Source organism: Meriones unguiculatus, chromosome 7 (genome assembly GCF_030254825.1).
Source record: "Meriones unguiculatus strain TT.TT164.6M chromosome 7, Bangor_MerUng_6.1, whole genome shotgun sequence".
NCBI classification, from domain to species: domain Eukaryota; kingdom Metazoa; phylum Chordata; class Mammalia; order Rodentia; family Muridae; genus Meriones; species Meriones unguiculatus.
This window is the reverse complement of record NC_083355.1, coordinates 39,916,747-39,932,877: the sequence shown is the minus strand read 5'-3', so window position 1 is coordinate 39,932,877 and position 16,131 is coordinate 39,916,747. Positions and strand designations below refer to the sequence as shown.

At 48.4% G+C, this 16,131-nt stretch overlaps 1 protein-coding gene across 6 annotated transcripts in view; it reads left to right on the top strand.

The window, feature by feature from the left end:
- The window catches only part of Rhbdl3 (rhomboid like 3), a 45,701-nt gene extending 32,782 nt beyond the window's left edge, over nt 1–12,919 (top strand). For 3 of the 6 annotated variants that reach the window (XM_060387169.1, XM_060387167.1, XM_021630974.2), the window contains exons 7-9: nt 594–694; nt 7,515–7,575; nt 10,355–12,919. In XM_060387169.1, coding sequence (XP_060243152.1) covers nt 594–694; nt 7,515–7,575; nt 10,355–10,626 — 434 coding nt within the window. In that variant the 3' untranslated portion in view covers nt 10,627–12,919. Of the gene's footprint in view, nt 1–593; nt 695–7,514; nt 7,576–9,887; nt 10,334–10,354 lie in introns of those variants that run through there. The other 3 variants (XM_060387166.1, XM_060387168.1, XM_060387170.1) reach the window with 3 other exon arrangements.
- Nucleotides 12,920–16,131: the final 3,212 nt, after the last annotated feature.

Genomic DNA, 16,131 nt, shown 5'->3' with positions numbered 1-16,131 from the left:
AGCACTTGCACAGCTTACGTAAGGCCCTAGGTTCAATTCCTGACCTTGCAGGGGAAGGAGAAGGGTTGCTGTGTCAGGCAGAACAGGATTCAAATCCTGGTTCCAGCGCTTCCCACCAGAAAACTGGGATGAGAGTCTTCGCTTATGTCTGTCTACATGAGGATGTTATTAGCACCTGCCTCAACAGCTTTCAGGGTAGAAGTGAGCCTTGAGGGTGGGAGGGAGGAATGGTATGTACCCTGCCTACCCTGTGTGGAACGCCTTCTGTTCCCTGTGGCAGCTTTCTGTCACCAGCAGATGCCGCTGAAGCAGGTGACCTGGTCTGGAATCAGTCCCCCCTGCCTCCAGTCAGACCTTTCCTTTGAATCTTGGTTTCCCGTCAGTAAAACGAGAAAGCTGAACCAAGGGGTTTGTTCCACACACAAATATCTCCTGGGCGGTTCAGAGGAGGCTGCAAGGCAGCGTGGCATCAAAATGGGAGGAGATGGAGCCTCTTGTAGAGTTGTTCTGCTCTGGTGGCAGAATGCCAGGGCCAGGGCTGGGCTGCACAGTGGGTCCAGCATCCTTGATGGTTTTCACTCTCTCTGTGCCAGGCTCCTTGGCTGTGTCTGTGGCTGACATGACCGCACCTGTTGTGGGCTCTTCCGGAGGGGTGTATGCGCTCGTCTCCGCCCACCTAGCCAACATTGTCATGGTGAGCAGCCCCCGTTCCCACGTGCATCTTCCCTGTGTCTCCTCTGTCATCACTGGGCTACATGAATCCCCCGCAGCTCTCTCAGCCCAGTGCGGGGCCGGCCTGGAGGTGGCTCCATTCATACCCATTTCAGCTGGGTCCTCCCCAGATGAGTTTGTATTTTCTCCAGCTGTGCTTGGCCTGCAGGTGTGCCTGTCTCCCTCTTCCACCTGTTCCCTCGAAAAAAAAAATTGTTAAAATCCGGCTACTAGGGTCTTAGTTGCTGTGATGAAACACCATGACCAAAGCAACTTAGGGAGGAAAGGGTTAATTTAGTTTACACTTCCACAGCACTCTTCATTATTGAAGGGAGTCAGGACAGGAACTCAAGCAGAGCAGGAACCTAGAGGCAGGAGCTGATGCAGAGGCCATGGAGGAGGAGGGCTGCTTACTGGCCTGCTCATCATGGCTTGCTCAGCCTGCTTTCTTATAGAACCCAGGACCACCAGCCCAGGGATGGTGCCACCCACTACGGGCTGGGCCCTCCCCATCAATCACTAGTTATGAAATGCCCCACAGGCTCACCTGCACCTAGTCTTATGCAGGCATTTTTTTTAATTGAGTCTCCCTTCTCTCAGGTGACCTTAACTTGTGTCAAGTTGACGTAAAATTATCCAGCACAACTAGTATGTGTGGTCATTAGAATTCCTTGTCATAGACTGTGCAAAGTAAGAAGACTTTGGGGCAGGAGCTGAGCCAGTCTGTAAAGTGCTTGTGACACTTTACAGTGTGTGAGGACCTAGTTTGGATCCCTAGCACTCAGGTAAAAAGGTGGGTGTGGAGGTGTGTACCGGTAATCCCAGCACCAGGAGGCAGAGGAGCAGAGGCCTAGAGCTTGCCATTGGGAGCCATCCCAGCCACATCAGGGAGCTCTGGCCTCCACATGTGTTCCCACCCCCAGAAATAAATTCACACGCACACATAAATAAGAGAGCCTTACTGACTATGTCATCAGACTTCTGAAGAGACCTTGTGAGAGTAAGGCCAAGACCCCACGCTACACCTCCTGATGACGTTCTGGGTGTTGTCCTCTGTGGAACCCCTCACACTGTCAGGGTCTCGTTCTCTTTCCCTCCATCCTCTTTGCAATGCAAGTTTAGGGGTATGAGCATGGGGTCAAGGCCTTCAAATTGGCATGCTGAAGCCCCTGTCTAGTTTCGAGCTGAAGAGCTCTCTAATGGGACTCAGCTGCCCTGCCTCATGCCCCCTGTCAGCCTAGGAACCTCTCTGTGTCACACGCCTATTCCCCTGTTCCTGACATACTCATGCCACCTACAAAATCTGGAGTAGGAGAGTCCAGGAAGGTTACAGCTTCCCCGTGAACCCTTCCTGCTACCACCCTATTGGCTTGTCACGTTTTCACTCCCAGAAGGTGCTTGTGATGCTTTGGTGTCACAGTTTTGGAGTCTCTACATTCTCCCATGGTTTCGTCTGGGTTTTGTTTTTCGGTTGAGCAGGCCATTATTACCACACAGCCTAGCATGTCTTGGAACTCACAGTCTTACTTCAGCCTTCCAAGTTTGGAGTCCTACTTCTCTTCCGTCCTCTTTCTCTTCCTTCCTTCCTTCCTTCCTTCCTTCCTTCCTTCCTTCCTTCCTTCCTTCCTTCCTCTCTTCCTCCCCTCTCTCCCTCCCTCCCTCTCCTCCTCCCTCCCTCCATCCCTCCCTTGTTCTCTTTTTTCTTTGGCTGAGGATAGGGCTATCCCAACCTGACCTGGAACTCACTGGGTAGTCAGGGCTGACCTCAAACTTGTGGCGATCCTCCTGCTTCAGCCTGTTGGCAGCCCAGCACATGTGACTGGAACCCCTGCTTTCTAGATCGGTACCATTCTGGATACCTCACACTGAACACTCTCCTCTTCTCTGAGCCTCTGCCCCCTTTGTGAGTTGAGAAGGAGAGCAAGAAGAGAGAGAGGCAGGGAGAGCGAGCTGCTGCGTGAGTGAGCATGCTTGCTCCTGGGCTCGATTCTGGCAACCTCCAGTGTGTGCTAGTAGAGAGACTGCAGGAGTGTGTGGGAGAGCTGCCTCAGTGAGGCTCAGGGCGTGTTCCTGTTTACTCGCCCAGCTCAGTCTGCCAAGGGCTAGAGCCCACGGTGATGCCTCACATGGCCCTCCTAAATGGGTCACCCTCTATCAATACTGTCTTTCCTCAGACACAGCTATTCCTCTGAAATCTGCCTCCTCCCCCCCCCCTGCCCCAGTTCCTCTCAGTTAGAGAAGGAAGTACTGACCTCCCTCCCATTTCTGCAAGATAGGGATGGGGACAGGGATGGGGGGAGGGGGTGACGGATAAGCAGGCAGAATGGAATGAGAACAGGGAAAAGAAGAACGAGGCAGGAGTTTGTGAAGATCTGCTCACCCCCGCCTCATGGGAAGCAGCTGCGGGACCCCAGAAGTTCTGGTGGGGAAGATAGTCCACTCAGCACTAAAGGATAGGCCACAGGCAACCCAGGGACCTGTGAAACAATTCTGATCGGTTTACACTTCTGTCTGGAGACAAGCAGGCCCACCTGAGACCCTGCCTTCCCAGAGGAAAGCGGCTCCCTGACCTGGGAGCTGACAGTCCTCGGAGCTTCATGGAATAGGCCACTCTAGAGAGTTGTATGTGCTTGTCGATGCTAAAGAAGGCTCATTCTCATGAGAAAGGTCAGTTCTGTCTGTACCCCCGCCTCCCCACCCACAATCAAGGGGCTGCCTTTGCCCAAATTAGCTCAGTGCTGCGAAATGGCACATGCCTTTAATACCAGCATTCTGGAGGCAGATGCAGGTGGATCTCTGTGAGTTTGAGGCCAACCTGGTCTACATACTGAATTACAGGACAGCCAGACCCTGTTCAAAGAAAAAAAAAAATGACCATTGCTGAGACTGAAGATTGTTTAAATATTAACAATTTCATATACTTGAACCTAATAGATATACTATTGATTTACTTCCAAAATTAGGGAGGAATGTTTATTCATTCGAGAATATCTCATCCGAGCACGGGGCAGAAAAACTATGGATTTGACAGTCAGGAAATCTGGATTTGAGAGCCATTTGCTGGCGGGGTCTTCACTGTGGACCTCTGGGCTCCCATTGCTCTCATGAGGTGGTCGTTGGGAAGATGTGAACAAACCAACTAGAATATACTCTGCACACAGCAAACGGCCACTCAGGATCACGAACCTGTGTACACGTGTGCACGCATGTTTATGTGTGTAGCTTGTTACATGTATGCCTTTATTCTGTGTGACACCGTCACACAGGCCCTTCCTGTGTGACTTCCTTGAGACTCAGGTCCTTCCACCTTGTGGTCCCTGGGATTGAACTCAAGCTTCTGTAGCAAATGCCTTTTTCTGTGAGCCATCTTGCCGGCTTTATATGGGATTTAAAAAAAGAAAATTATTTAATTTTATTTCATGGGCATTGGTGTGAGGGCGTCAGATCCCCTGGAACTGAAGTTACAGACAGTTGCGAACTGCCATGTGGATGCTGGGGATTGAATTGGAACACCAGCCAGTGTTCTGAACCACTGAGCCATTGCTCCAGCCCTATGTGTATAGATTTTGTATCTACAGAGAGAAATCAGAAAATGTAAGCCAGGTGTGGTGGCGCACACCTGTGATCCCAGCACTCTGGGAGGCAGAGGCAGGAGGATCACTGTGAGTTCGAGGCCAGTCTGGTCTACAAATCGAGTCCAGGATAGCCAAGGCTACACAGAGAAACCCTGTCTCAGAAAACACAAACAAGAAAAAGAAGTCAGAAAATGTGTTCTTAAACCTTCTGCTATATCCCAGAAAAACGTGTAGCACTTTTGTTCACTTTTGTTTTGTTTTGAAGCTGTTAAAGAAGATATTTTCCCCTACATGGAAGTAAATCTTGTGGTTGTAGTGGTATATGCGTGCAATCCTAGCATTTGGGAGCCTGAGGCAGGAGAATCAAGAGGTCAAGGCCAGCCTGGGCTACATAGTAAGTCCATGTCTCAAAAGCAAAACAAGGAGCGGGGAAGATGGCAGCCTGGTAGGTAAAGGGTTGGCTGCAAAAGCATAAGGACCTGAGTTCAAAACCCCAGAGCCAAGCATTGCTGGGTGTGGTAGTAACATGTCTGTGATTCCACTCTTCCTCTGGAGAGATGGGAGGTGAGACAGGAGAATCCCCAGGAGCTCACGGGCCAGCTATCCTGGAAAAGCAAACAGTAAGAGACTGTCTAAACAAGGGAGCAAGAGGTTGTCCTTGACCTTGGCACAAAAGCACATATGTGCCTTCACTCACATGCAGATATGCAGATACACATACATAGATACATACATATGTCATACACACACAGATTTAATAAACCCTGGAAGTATGTCTTTCATACATAGATGAAATGATATATAATTTATAATAATACATATTGAAAATCAGAAAACATTTCAAGCAAAGATGTGGCTCGCAAAAGTGCTTTCAATCAAGACTTCTTAAACACTGGAAATAGAAAGATCCACCTGATTGAATAATTTATTAATTGCCTCCTGCTGGGGCCCACACGCCAGAGTTCCATTTTTAAATATGCAAGATATGTACTTACACTGTGCCGTGTGTTAGACGTTTTCCCAAAACATTTGAGAGCCGAATCTTTGCAAATTGAATTTCATGGTCAAAGCTCAAGAAAGATAGCTGCTAAAAAACAAAGAAAAACCTCTGCCATAAGGGTTATGTAATTAAAGGAATAGCCTCTTGTGGGAAAGCTAAATCATGCCTGATTTATATTTTATATGCCATGCTTTCTGTGTGTGTGTGTGTGTGTGTGTGTGTGTGTGTGTGTGCGCATGTGTGTTATCCTGAGCATTGAAACCAGGGCCTCACACATGCTAGGAAATTCTTTTAATTGGTTGGGTGAACGTGATATCAAGGTGACTGGTTTACCTACTCGTTCTCGGTGGCTTCGTCACTGGCCCACCCTGTGAGGCTGTGGGAGAGAATGAAATTAAAGGGCCTTCAAAAGGCCTGGCTCCCCAGTGGCTGGGGCTCTTCCACATCCTCAGCAGCAGCAGCGCCTGCTGTGTGAGACTCCTTTCCTCTCCTGGTGTCTCATTGCACTCATTTTATTGGAGGGAATAATGGGTCATGAAAATAAGCAGCTGATGGGCAGGGGAAACTTTCTAGTTTAACCCCTTCACTGCTGAGATTCCCTCAGCTTCCCAGGCAGCTGGGTAGTCAAGAAAGGCAGACAAGATGTTCACAGTCTCATAGAGGGTGGTTGACAGAGCTGTGGACCAGGAGGAAGCAATCTCAGGAAGATCTATAGTTGAAGGTATCTTGTGGCTACAGAGTGAGTTTGAGGCCAGCCTGGGATAGAACCTGGACCCTGTGTTAAAAAAGGAAACAAAGCCGATGAAGCTGGCCTCAGTAGTGAGATCCACCTGCCTCTGCCTCCTGAGTGCTGGGATTAAAGGTGTGTACCATAAACCCCTGCTTTCCTTCCTTCCTTCCTTCTTCTTTTTCTTCTTCTCATTGGTTAGGAGCCCCCCTTTTTTTTACGCTTAAGAAAATGAAACCCCTAGAAGCTAAAGCTTGTTTACAATGTTAAAACATTAGAACACTTCAAGCAAATCCTCTTTGTTTAAGGAAAAAAAAAAAAGAAAGATGTTTTCTCTGCAGCTTCTCCAAGTCCTGTCTCCCTCTGTGAAGCTTAACTTTTTGTTGTTGTTGTTTTTTCGAGACAGGGTTTCTCTGTGTAGCTTTGGCTGTCCTGGACTCCCTTTGTAGACCAGGCTGGCCTTGAACTCACAGAGGCCTGCCTGGGCCTCGGCCTTGAACTCACAGAGGCCTGCCTCTGCCTCCCGAGTGCCCATCTGAAGTCTTGCTGCCACAACCTCAAAGGAGCATGAGACATGGCCTGGAGCAGGGCCTGGGGCAGCCTTGGATGGGAGGGAACAGAAGTCCCTGGCTGTGCCCAGTTGCCTTTTTAGCCCGGGCCAGTGTGCTCCAGGAAGAGCCCAGACTCACTTCTGTGCGCGTGCATACATCTGTGTAAGTGGCATTGTGCATTGAATGCCCTGCAGGGGTGCCCCTCAAAGGAACCCTGCGGAGGAGTCTTTTGTAAAATGAAAAATCTTTTTGTAAGATGAATAATTGTGTTCTGTTTGTCTGCCCTGGGGGCTCAGGATTTCCTGAGCTTCTGGGAGGGAGGGGGCCTTGCTTGAAGGCCATCGGGCCCACCCCCCTCCCACTGTTCACAGAGCGGGTGCTGAAGCCCCGTTCGCTACCTCAGTAACGGGAACGTCATGATACACACAGCGTTTTGTGCCTGTTAGGGATGGAAACTGGTCTTGGACGGTAACAGTGATTGCGTGCTGGTGTGAGCTCAGCTTGATACTCAACCACAGTAAAGTCGACCCTGAGTGTGAGGATTGCAGGAGCCTGTCTTCCTTAGTCATTCTTCACAGGCAGGATTTCTCACCCTGATGGTCCACTTTGACTTTGCTAGGTGACCTGTCCCTCAGCTCTTGTCATCTGTGGGACACTGCAAAGAATCCAGCTCTTGAGGAGTTCAGTGTCTGAGGCAGGAGACCGAGACTGTCGTCTCACTGGATCCGTGCACTCACTGGATCTGTACCACTCAAGCTTTTTTGTTAGGGATAAACTCACCATTGTCCGAAATCTCAAAGCCATGCTGGAATGTTCTACTCCTAAGCCCCGGCCCTCATGCAGCACCTCATGGAGTGGCTACTTTAAATGTCAGGGCTCCAAAGGGGCTAGCGTACCTAAAGAGGAGGGGCGTGACCCCAAACTGACACAACTCTCTCCCTTTCCTCTAGAACTGGTCAGGCATGAAGTGCCAGTTCAAGCTGCTGCGGATGGCTGTGGCCCTGATCTGTAGTGAGTACTACTGGGCCTTCAGGGAGGGGTGCTGGGGAGTGGGGTGCAGGCACTGTCCTTGCCCTTTTCTTAAAGCCTGTGGTAAAAAGAAAAAGTGTGGCCTATCAGTAATGTGTCTGAGGCAGAGGTATTCTGAGAAAACATTTCTCTTTACACTTGTTGATTCTTCTTGATCTTTTGTTGTTTTGTTTTTTGAGACAGGGTCTTATGTAGTCCGTGTTGGCCTTGAACTCACTAAATAGCCAAGGGTGCCCTTGAACTTTTGATTCTTTTTTCCTCACTTCTCAAGTGCTGGGATTAAGGTTTGTGTCACCACTGGTTTTTATGTGGAGCTGGGATTTGTGCATGCTGGGCAGGCACTCTACCAACTGAACCATATCACCCAGACCCCTCTTAAACCTTAAAAAGGTATTCGTCTTTTTTTCTGCATGTGTGTCTGTGCCCCTTATACATATCTGGTGCCTAAGGAGGTCGGAAGAGGGTATCAGATCCACTAGAACTCCAGTTATAGATAGTTATGAGCCACCATGTGGGTGCTGGGAATTGAACCTGGGTCCTCTACAAAAGCAGCAAGGCCTCTCAACCACTGAGCCATCTCTCACAGCCCCACTTTTTAAACTTTTTATAGGCATAAAGTATGCAAATGGAAAAGTACCCGGGGACTAGCAAGGTCAAGAAAAATAGCTGAATGACCTTCCTGGGTTGTGAACTTGACCTTTTAGAATATGTGTATATTGCATGAGCACTTGTGAAAAAGGAATGAGACTCAAAGCCTGGGGGCTCATCCTGAAATGTAAAGAGGTGAATCTAAAAGGAAGCATGGAGGTAGTAAGAGAAAGGAGAGAACATATTCTCCTTTAGTTTCCAAAACATGTATGGAGAGCATTTAATTAGGTTTAATTCATAAGTATAAACTTGAGGTTCAGAGAGTTCCAAGATCACCCAGCCCAGTTTCACTTCCAAAATCCCTACTTCTTAATTTAGGCCTTTGGAAAGTCAAGTCTGCCCTAACCAAACAGGAGCATTCTAGGTCTTGTCTTTTTTGTTTAGTTTAGTTTAGTTTTGTTTTGTTTTGTTTTTTCTCTCCCATAAAAACTACTTTACGCATCATAAATCTGGAGCTGGAGAGATGGCTTGGTGGTTAGCAGTACTCACTGCTCTTCTGAAGGTCCTGAGTTCAATTCCAGCGACATGGCAGCTCACACCTGTCCAATGCCATCTTCTGGTGTGCCAGTGTACATGCAGACAAAGTACCCATGTACATAAAATACATAAGTAAATGTGTGTGTGTGTGTGTGTGTGTGTGTGTGTGTGATAAGAGCTAAAACAGCGATGGAGAGGTGGGAACCGTCATCCTTTACACCCCAGGACCTGCTAAGCAGCAGCAGGAAAGTACCAGCAGGTTGGCATGGCTGAGCACGGCCCCGATGCTCCTTTTCCACCCTCTGCTGGCTGTCCTTGGAATTGCAGGGCTCTCTGCAGACACCCAGCAGTCAGTCCCCAAAGGAAAGGTTGCAGGGACAAATGATGGGGAGATAAATGCCCTAACATTCCCCTCAAAGGGCTATCTCATAATCTGCCAGATTTGCCTTGCTTTCCTGGTCCGTAAAATAAGGCTACAGATACCTGCTCTCAGAGACTGCAGAGATGGCTCAGTGGTTAGGAGTGCCCGCTGCTCTCCCAGAGCACCCGAATTCAGTTCCCAGAACCCACACTGAGCAACTCACAGTGACCTCTAACTCAAGCTCCAACTCTGAGAGATCTATATACTCTGCTGGCCTCAGCAACACTACACACACACACACACACCTGTGATGAAAAATTAAAAGAATACCTACTCTCAGGCAGGCTTTATGGTGCATGCCTTTAATCCCAGCACCCGAGGGGACCGATCTCTGTGAGTTCAAGGACAACCTTGTCTACATTAAGTTTCATGATATCCGGAACTGCACAGTGAGGCCACATGTTGAAAAAAAGGGTGGGAGGAGAAAAGGAAGGAAGTCCTTTTACTGTGCCTTGGGTGTTAGGATATGGGATGGCTGTATGTCCTAGCCTTTTTCCTTTCAAGTAGACAATATCCCTATTTGATTGGCTGACTTGGAAAGTTCATCAAGGGAAGGGTTGGACCATAGTGAAAGTGGGGCTCAGGCTGTGTAAGTCCTCCTTTACTCTCATTTCCTCTCCATCTCTTTCTCCTGAGCACAAAGGCACTGGCTCTCAGGGGTTGGGGGGCCTCTGAGTAACACATGGAAATGCTCTCCAGAGGGCAGCGTTCAGAGCACGCAGTGGTTGGCCATGTTCTCCTTGTGTAGCCAGGCACACTGCTGCCCAGTCTTTATGCCAGTGGACAGATGAAGAAATGCGCCCGGGATGGAGCGTGGCCACAGAGGTGCCAGGGCCTTTGGACAGAGCTGTGCCTTTCTTGGGGTCTTCTAGCAGAGCCCCTCTCGACATTCAGATGACAGTTCAAACACCTCCTCTTGAGAGGCCCTGTCTTACTCCCCAACGGATGCCCTGCCTTGTGCCCAACATGGATTTTCTGTTGTCTTTTTTTGCCTCGTGTCTGTATCTTAATGAAATTGCCTTGTGAATATAATTGATTGTTGATTTATCGCCAAGCCCCATAGGCTCTTGGGATAGTTTTATCTCCCTGCTGATTGCATTTGGCCTCATGATGGTGACTGAGTTAATGGATGATTGGGTGGTGGGCATGCCGGGTCTCTTCCCAGCCCCTGCCCAGGACCCTGCCTTGATGTCTCTTTGTCTCCTCCCCTTATAGTGAGTATGGAGTTCGGGAGGGCTGTGTGGCTCCGCTTCCACCCATCGGCTTATCCCCCGTGTCCCCACCCAAGCTTCGTGGCACACTTGGGTGGCGTGGCCGTGGGCATCACCCTTGGCGTGGTTGTTCTAAGAAACTATGAGCAGAGGCTGCAGGACCAGTCGCTGTGGTGGATTTTTGTGACCATGTATACCATCTTCGTGCTGTTTGCTGTCTTCTGGAACATCTTTGCCTACACACTGCTGGACTTGAAGCTGCCACCACCCCCCTAAGGGACTGGAGGACCAAGGCAGGGAGGGGAGGAAGCAGAAGCATCTAGAGGAAATACCTGCATCTGTTTCTCATCACCAATCCGGCGAGACAGGGGAGAACTGGAGACTCTTTGAGCTGGGCTGCGTGTGTTTTGATTTGGAAGGATGGTGGGGAGATGGATGTGGCTGCTGCCATTTTCCTAGGCTAGTCTGATGCTCTGGGGCCAGGGGGGAGGCTGGGGGAGGGTGAGAGTGGCTGGCCCTGTGGCTTGGGCCTGTCCCATGTGCCCTCCGCTTACTGCCACAGAATGAGCAAATAGCACTCTTCCTAGTCTTCTACCTGGAGAGACACTGGGACAAACAGAAGGCCTGAGAAAGCCACAGCCAGGCAGCACCCCCCCCAACCCAGAGGTAACTGTAGGCTAGGTCATGTTCTCTCTGTGGCTCAAGGTGCTGGGCATTTTGGCCTTGATCTGGAGGAGCCCAGAGCACCCCAGGCTCAGGTCCTGAAAATGAGTGCTGTGCTGTGGCCCCTAGAGCTGAGCAGGGAGATACCATAAGCTCCAGGCCTTATTTTTGCCCTGGGGGATCTGAGAGGGTTCCATGTCTCTGGCAATTAACTTCAACCTACCTTCCCAATGCCCAGAACCAATTTCCCCTCTTCCTGCCTAGGGTTGTGAATGCTGGCATCTCAGACCGTCACTCCTGCATCTTTCCCTGCCTGGATTGTGGGGTCTTCTCCCCTCTCTACTGCCATGACCCTACTTTGTGCCTCTCTTTTGGGTGCGGAGACAGGATTTCAGGCTGTGTGTGTGTGTATGTGCAAGTCAGAACCTGCAGAAAGGAAGTTTGGGACAGTGTGCACATGAGGATTTCTATCTGGGATTTCTGGAATGGGTAGCATCAGTGTGCTGCAGTGTGCTTGCTCAGTGGTCTTGCTTTGAGCATAACTCACTCCCCTTTCCCACCGGGCCTTCCTAAACACCTCCCAAGCATCACCGACCAGCAGAGAAATTGTCCATGCTGGAGGGAAGACCAAAGCCCTACCAGGACCTTTGGGAGGACATTTTCAGCTGTGTTCCTCTGGTTCCCTCTGGAGTGGCCTTCATGTCTGTCCTGCTTCCTGGTAAAGAGACAGTCCTCGGGATGAAAGAAAGCCTAGGACTGTGATGCTGCAGCCACTCTCTATACGAGCTGCTGACACAGGGAGCTGTGGTAAAAGATATTTTGGTGGAAAACGTAGCCCCAGAGAAGACTGTTTTTAAGGCAGAGGAGATTCAGCACGAAGAGCCATTTTTGCCTAGAACATTCATGGAGGGATCTGAATCAAGACGTAGCTGGGAGCTTGGGTGAGCGTCCAGGGTAAGAGCAGCTGTAGACTTAGATGGTTAGATCTAGAGGGAACTTGGAAGTGATCTTACAGGGAAAGTGAGGTGGAGGGAGGGGTCTTGTGCTGCCCATATCCTAGCACTAGGAGCTGCTGGGAGCCTTAAGTGGAGGCCTGGAGGCAGGTGACCTTTGTATTGCCTTTGGGACTCTCAGCCCCTGAGGGTCCAGGATGAGGAACCACAGACCTAGGAAGTAAGGGGCAGAGCATGAAGGAACAAGGGCAGGAGGGCAGGAACTGTTCCTGGGTCCCCTCCTCATTCCAGCAACTCTGACAGAGGTTAGAGGACTCCTTTCTCCTGAGTCCTTCATCCCCTCCTCTCCAATGTGGCCACCAGTCAGGGCTGGGATTCAGAGGGCTGTGCCCCTCTCGTGTTTATGGTTATAGGTAGGCCTTAAAGGCTGGGGAATCCCCAGAGAGCGGCTATGTAGACTAGTTTGCTTTTAAAGGGGAGAGGACTCATGGAAGCCAGGGAAGGGAAGACAGGCCTTCAAAAAAGAAAAAAAAGAAATTTCACTTTAATGACACCATTCATCACTCATTTTTTTAATTAGGAAAAGCTCCCTAACGGGCCTCTTTTGGCTCTCAATTTCCATGTGAGCCATTTTTGCCTAGAGCGTTAGTGGAGGCATTGCTCACCGAACCAGATCTTCCTCCAGTGTCCAATTCAGTTTGCAGAAAATGAGGATTACCCAGTGCTATGTGCTTCCCAGGGCTGGCTGCAAATTGTTGAATCTCCTCTGCCTTAAAAACAGTGCCCGTTCGTGAGCGGCCCCTCCAAGGACTAAGTAAAAAAACAAAACACTAGCCACAATGTTGGTTTCTAAATATTTTTGTATTGTGTACATTCTGTATATTTTTGTTGTAACATATTATTTGAGCACAGATTCCATTAAAGATTTTTTTTTTTAAGCTATCGGTTATTCAGCACGTGACCTCAAGGGCTGCTATAGAAGCTGCTTGGTCTGGGTCTCACTCGTGGTGGGTGGATAAGGTGAAAACTGGTAGTGGTGGGTCGATGGTTTTGGGCACTGGTGATTGGCATTGTCTTCCCTAACCTTCCGAGTGGTTGGCGAAACTGATTGTTCTTCCCCTAAAATCACACCCGTACGTGGAGCTTCGTGGACAGGTTTGCAGGTGAGTGCCAGCGGGTAGGGAACTCCGCTCTAGTGTCAGCCTGGGTTTCTTTCCTCAGGCCTGTTTTCTCTCCCACACATCCAGTTCTAAGTGCCTCACTGCACAGCTGTAGGGAATGAAGAAACAGCAAGCTGGGACTGAATGGCCGTGGATGGAGAAGCCACAGCCCAGCTCCACAAGCCTAGAGCGTTTATTACATACTACTGAACAGGGAAGTCGGGTTATTGCATCCAGCTGAACAAGGAGGCAAGTGTAGCTAATCTCAGGTAGGCACAGTCTCTGTAGGGGCACAGTCTTCAGGTCATAACATGTGGAGGGGCAAAAGCCATGGGAGATATTTTCCGCACACGCTACCCATGTTCTCACACAGACCAGAAGAAACCATTGCCATCCCTGTGAGCCTCCCCCGGGGAAGGCTTTGCCACTCTCATGGGGTTGACACATTGGGGTTCTTTTTTTTTTTTTAACAATGTATTTAATTTTATTTTGTGTGCATTAGTGTGGAGGTGTCAGATTCCTTGAAATTACAGACAGTTTTGAGCTGCTGTATGGGTGCTGGGAATTGAACCCTGGTCTTTTGGAAAAGCAGACAGTGCTCTTAACCACCGAGCCATCTCTCCAGCCCCACTTTGGGGTTCTTAGCATGGCCTTGTCCAGCATGGCCTTGTCCATGTCAACAATACATTCACTCAGGACTTTATTCATTCCCTACCTAATCATTCATATATATCTACATTTGCATATATAGATGTATATGATTAATATATGATTGTTATAATGAGAAATCCTTAAGATACCCTAGAGACATCGTTCTCTACCTCAGTTAATGTCATCCTTCTAGGGGCCACCAATATCTTGATCTTGAAGAACAGGGCATAATCAGGCTCCTATCCAGAAGAGGAAATGAAAGCGGCATACGTGTTCAAGGCCAAGCCTGGGACTTTAGAAGTTTAGCAGCTGAGCCGGCTCTGCCTGGATGAGGCCTGGAAAAGCCAACTGTGTGCCCGCCATTTCCAGATCAGCGGTGGCCTATGCAGCTTTCCGGTTAACAGCTATTTAAGGCTTGAGGATTCAATGCCGTTAAGTGCAGAGTGGGGACTGCTTCCCTTCACATCAATTTCCTGTATATTATTGAAAAACATGTCCAAACACTGTAGGAGCCATCCTAGAACTGACATCGAGAGTGCAGTTAGTTCAGGCTAAGTGAACACCCACTTGAGCTTGGGAGTGCAGAGCTGGGCTGCTGCAGAGGCTCTCCGCTGGGCCTCCCGGGCTCCAAAACCTGCCGCATCGAGACAGCGCCTGGGAGAACCAAATGCTGCTTAATTAAATTTGCCTTTGGCCTCCTCCCATTTTCCTTCACTTTTCTGTTTGTTTGTTTGTTTTTCCCTTCTGTCAGATTCTCATTCATCAAATGGCTTACAATGTTAACAAATGGTAATTTTAAAAATTAAAACAAGCCGGGCGTGGTGGCACAAGCCCTGGAGTCCAGCATCCCAGGCAGAGACCAGCCCTGAGTCTGAAGACAGCCAGGGCTTTTCAGAGAAAGCCTGCCAGCAGTGGGGTGGGAGGGGAAGAAACAGTTTACTAAGTTCCTGCTTATGCTGGATAATGAGGTAGGTATTTTCATAGCTAATGTTTTGTCTTTTGAGATAGAGTCTCACTATTGTGGCCCTTGTTTGCCTGGATGATTTTAAACACAGACCCACCTGCCTCTGCCTGGATTAAAGGAGTACGCCACTACACTTGGCCATTTCCATAGCTGCTTCATGTGAAATGCTTATGTACCATCCCACAAATTTGTACAAGAGTAGAAGACTAGTCTTATACTGAGTAAAGAGTATGCTGGCTCCATACCTAGGCCATCTGTTTCCAAGGTTTACATTCTTGGTCCCTGGATATTGCATGGAACTTCAAGGGCATTAAGCCGTACATAGAATAGTGTTAAAAGAGGCCAGCCAGGCATTTATGGTGCACTTCAGAGGCAGAGGCAGGTGGATCTCCAAGTTCGAGGCCAGTCTGGTCTGCAGAGTGAGTCCAGGACAGCCAAGGCTACACAGAGAAACCCTGTCTCAGAAAAACAAAACAAGCAAAAAATGTTTTCCCCTTCCCCGTGCATTCAAACAGGTGATTCGTTTCCTCACACGTCTTAGGGTATATATATATATATATACATATACATATATATACAGGTACCTCTGTGTATGTGGTGAGTAAAAAGTATAATCTCCCCATAAACTTATGGGAAATTATTAAAGGTGAGAATTGTGTTCAATTAGGTAAAAATACTTACCTTGATTAGATGTGTTTTTACAAAATACAGTTACATTTTTGATACAAGGCAAACATATATTCCCTGTATACTGCATACAAGTACAAGTTTATTCAATGTCTGAGCAAACATTTTTAAACCTTTAAAATTTAATACATTTACTTATTAAAATTTGAATACAGTACAGGTTTATGGTCATAAGTTGTTTCTTAGGACCAACAAAATAATTCCATGACATCTTTTTTCTTGTCTTTAATAGTGGTACAGAATTTGTCAAAGATTCTTTTTAAACATAAGACTACTATATACAGTAGGGCATGGTGGCACACACCTGTAATCCCAGTCCTCAGGGAGGCAGAGGCAGGTGATCTCTGTGAGCTCAAGGCCAGCCTTGTCTACAAAGGGAGTGTAGGACAGCCAAGGCTACACAGAGAAGCCCTGTCTCAGGAAAACAAAAGTGCCATAACAGTTGTATGTAACAAAGAAAGTACCTAGAAATAAAGACTATAGTTATGCTTTGCCTATATCCAAATGATTCAATGTGTTTGCTTTTATTTTTATTTTATTATTATTACTATTACTATTGTTACTGGTTTTTCAAGACAAGAGAGTATTTCTATGTAGCCCTGGCTGTCCTGGAACTCACTCTGTAGACCAGGCTGACTTCAAACGCCGAGATCTGCCCACTTCTGCCCCCTAAGTGATGGAATTAAAGGCATGTATCATCACT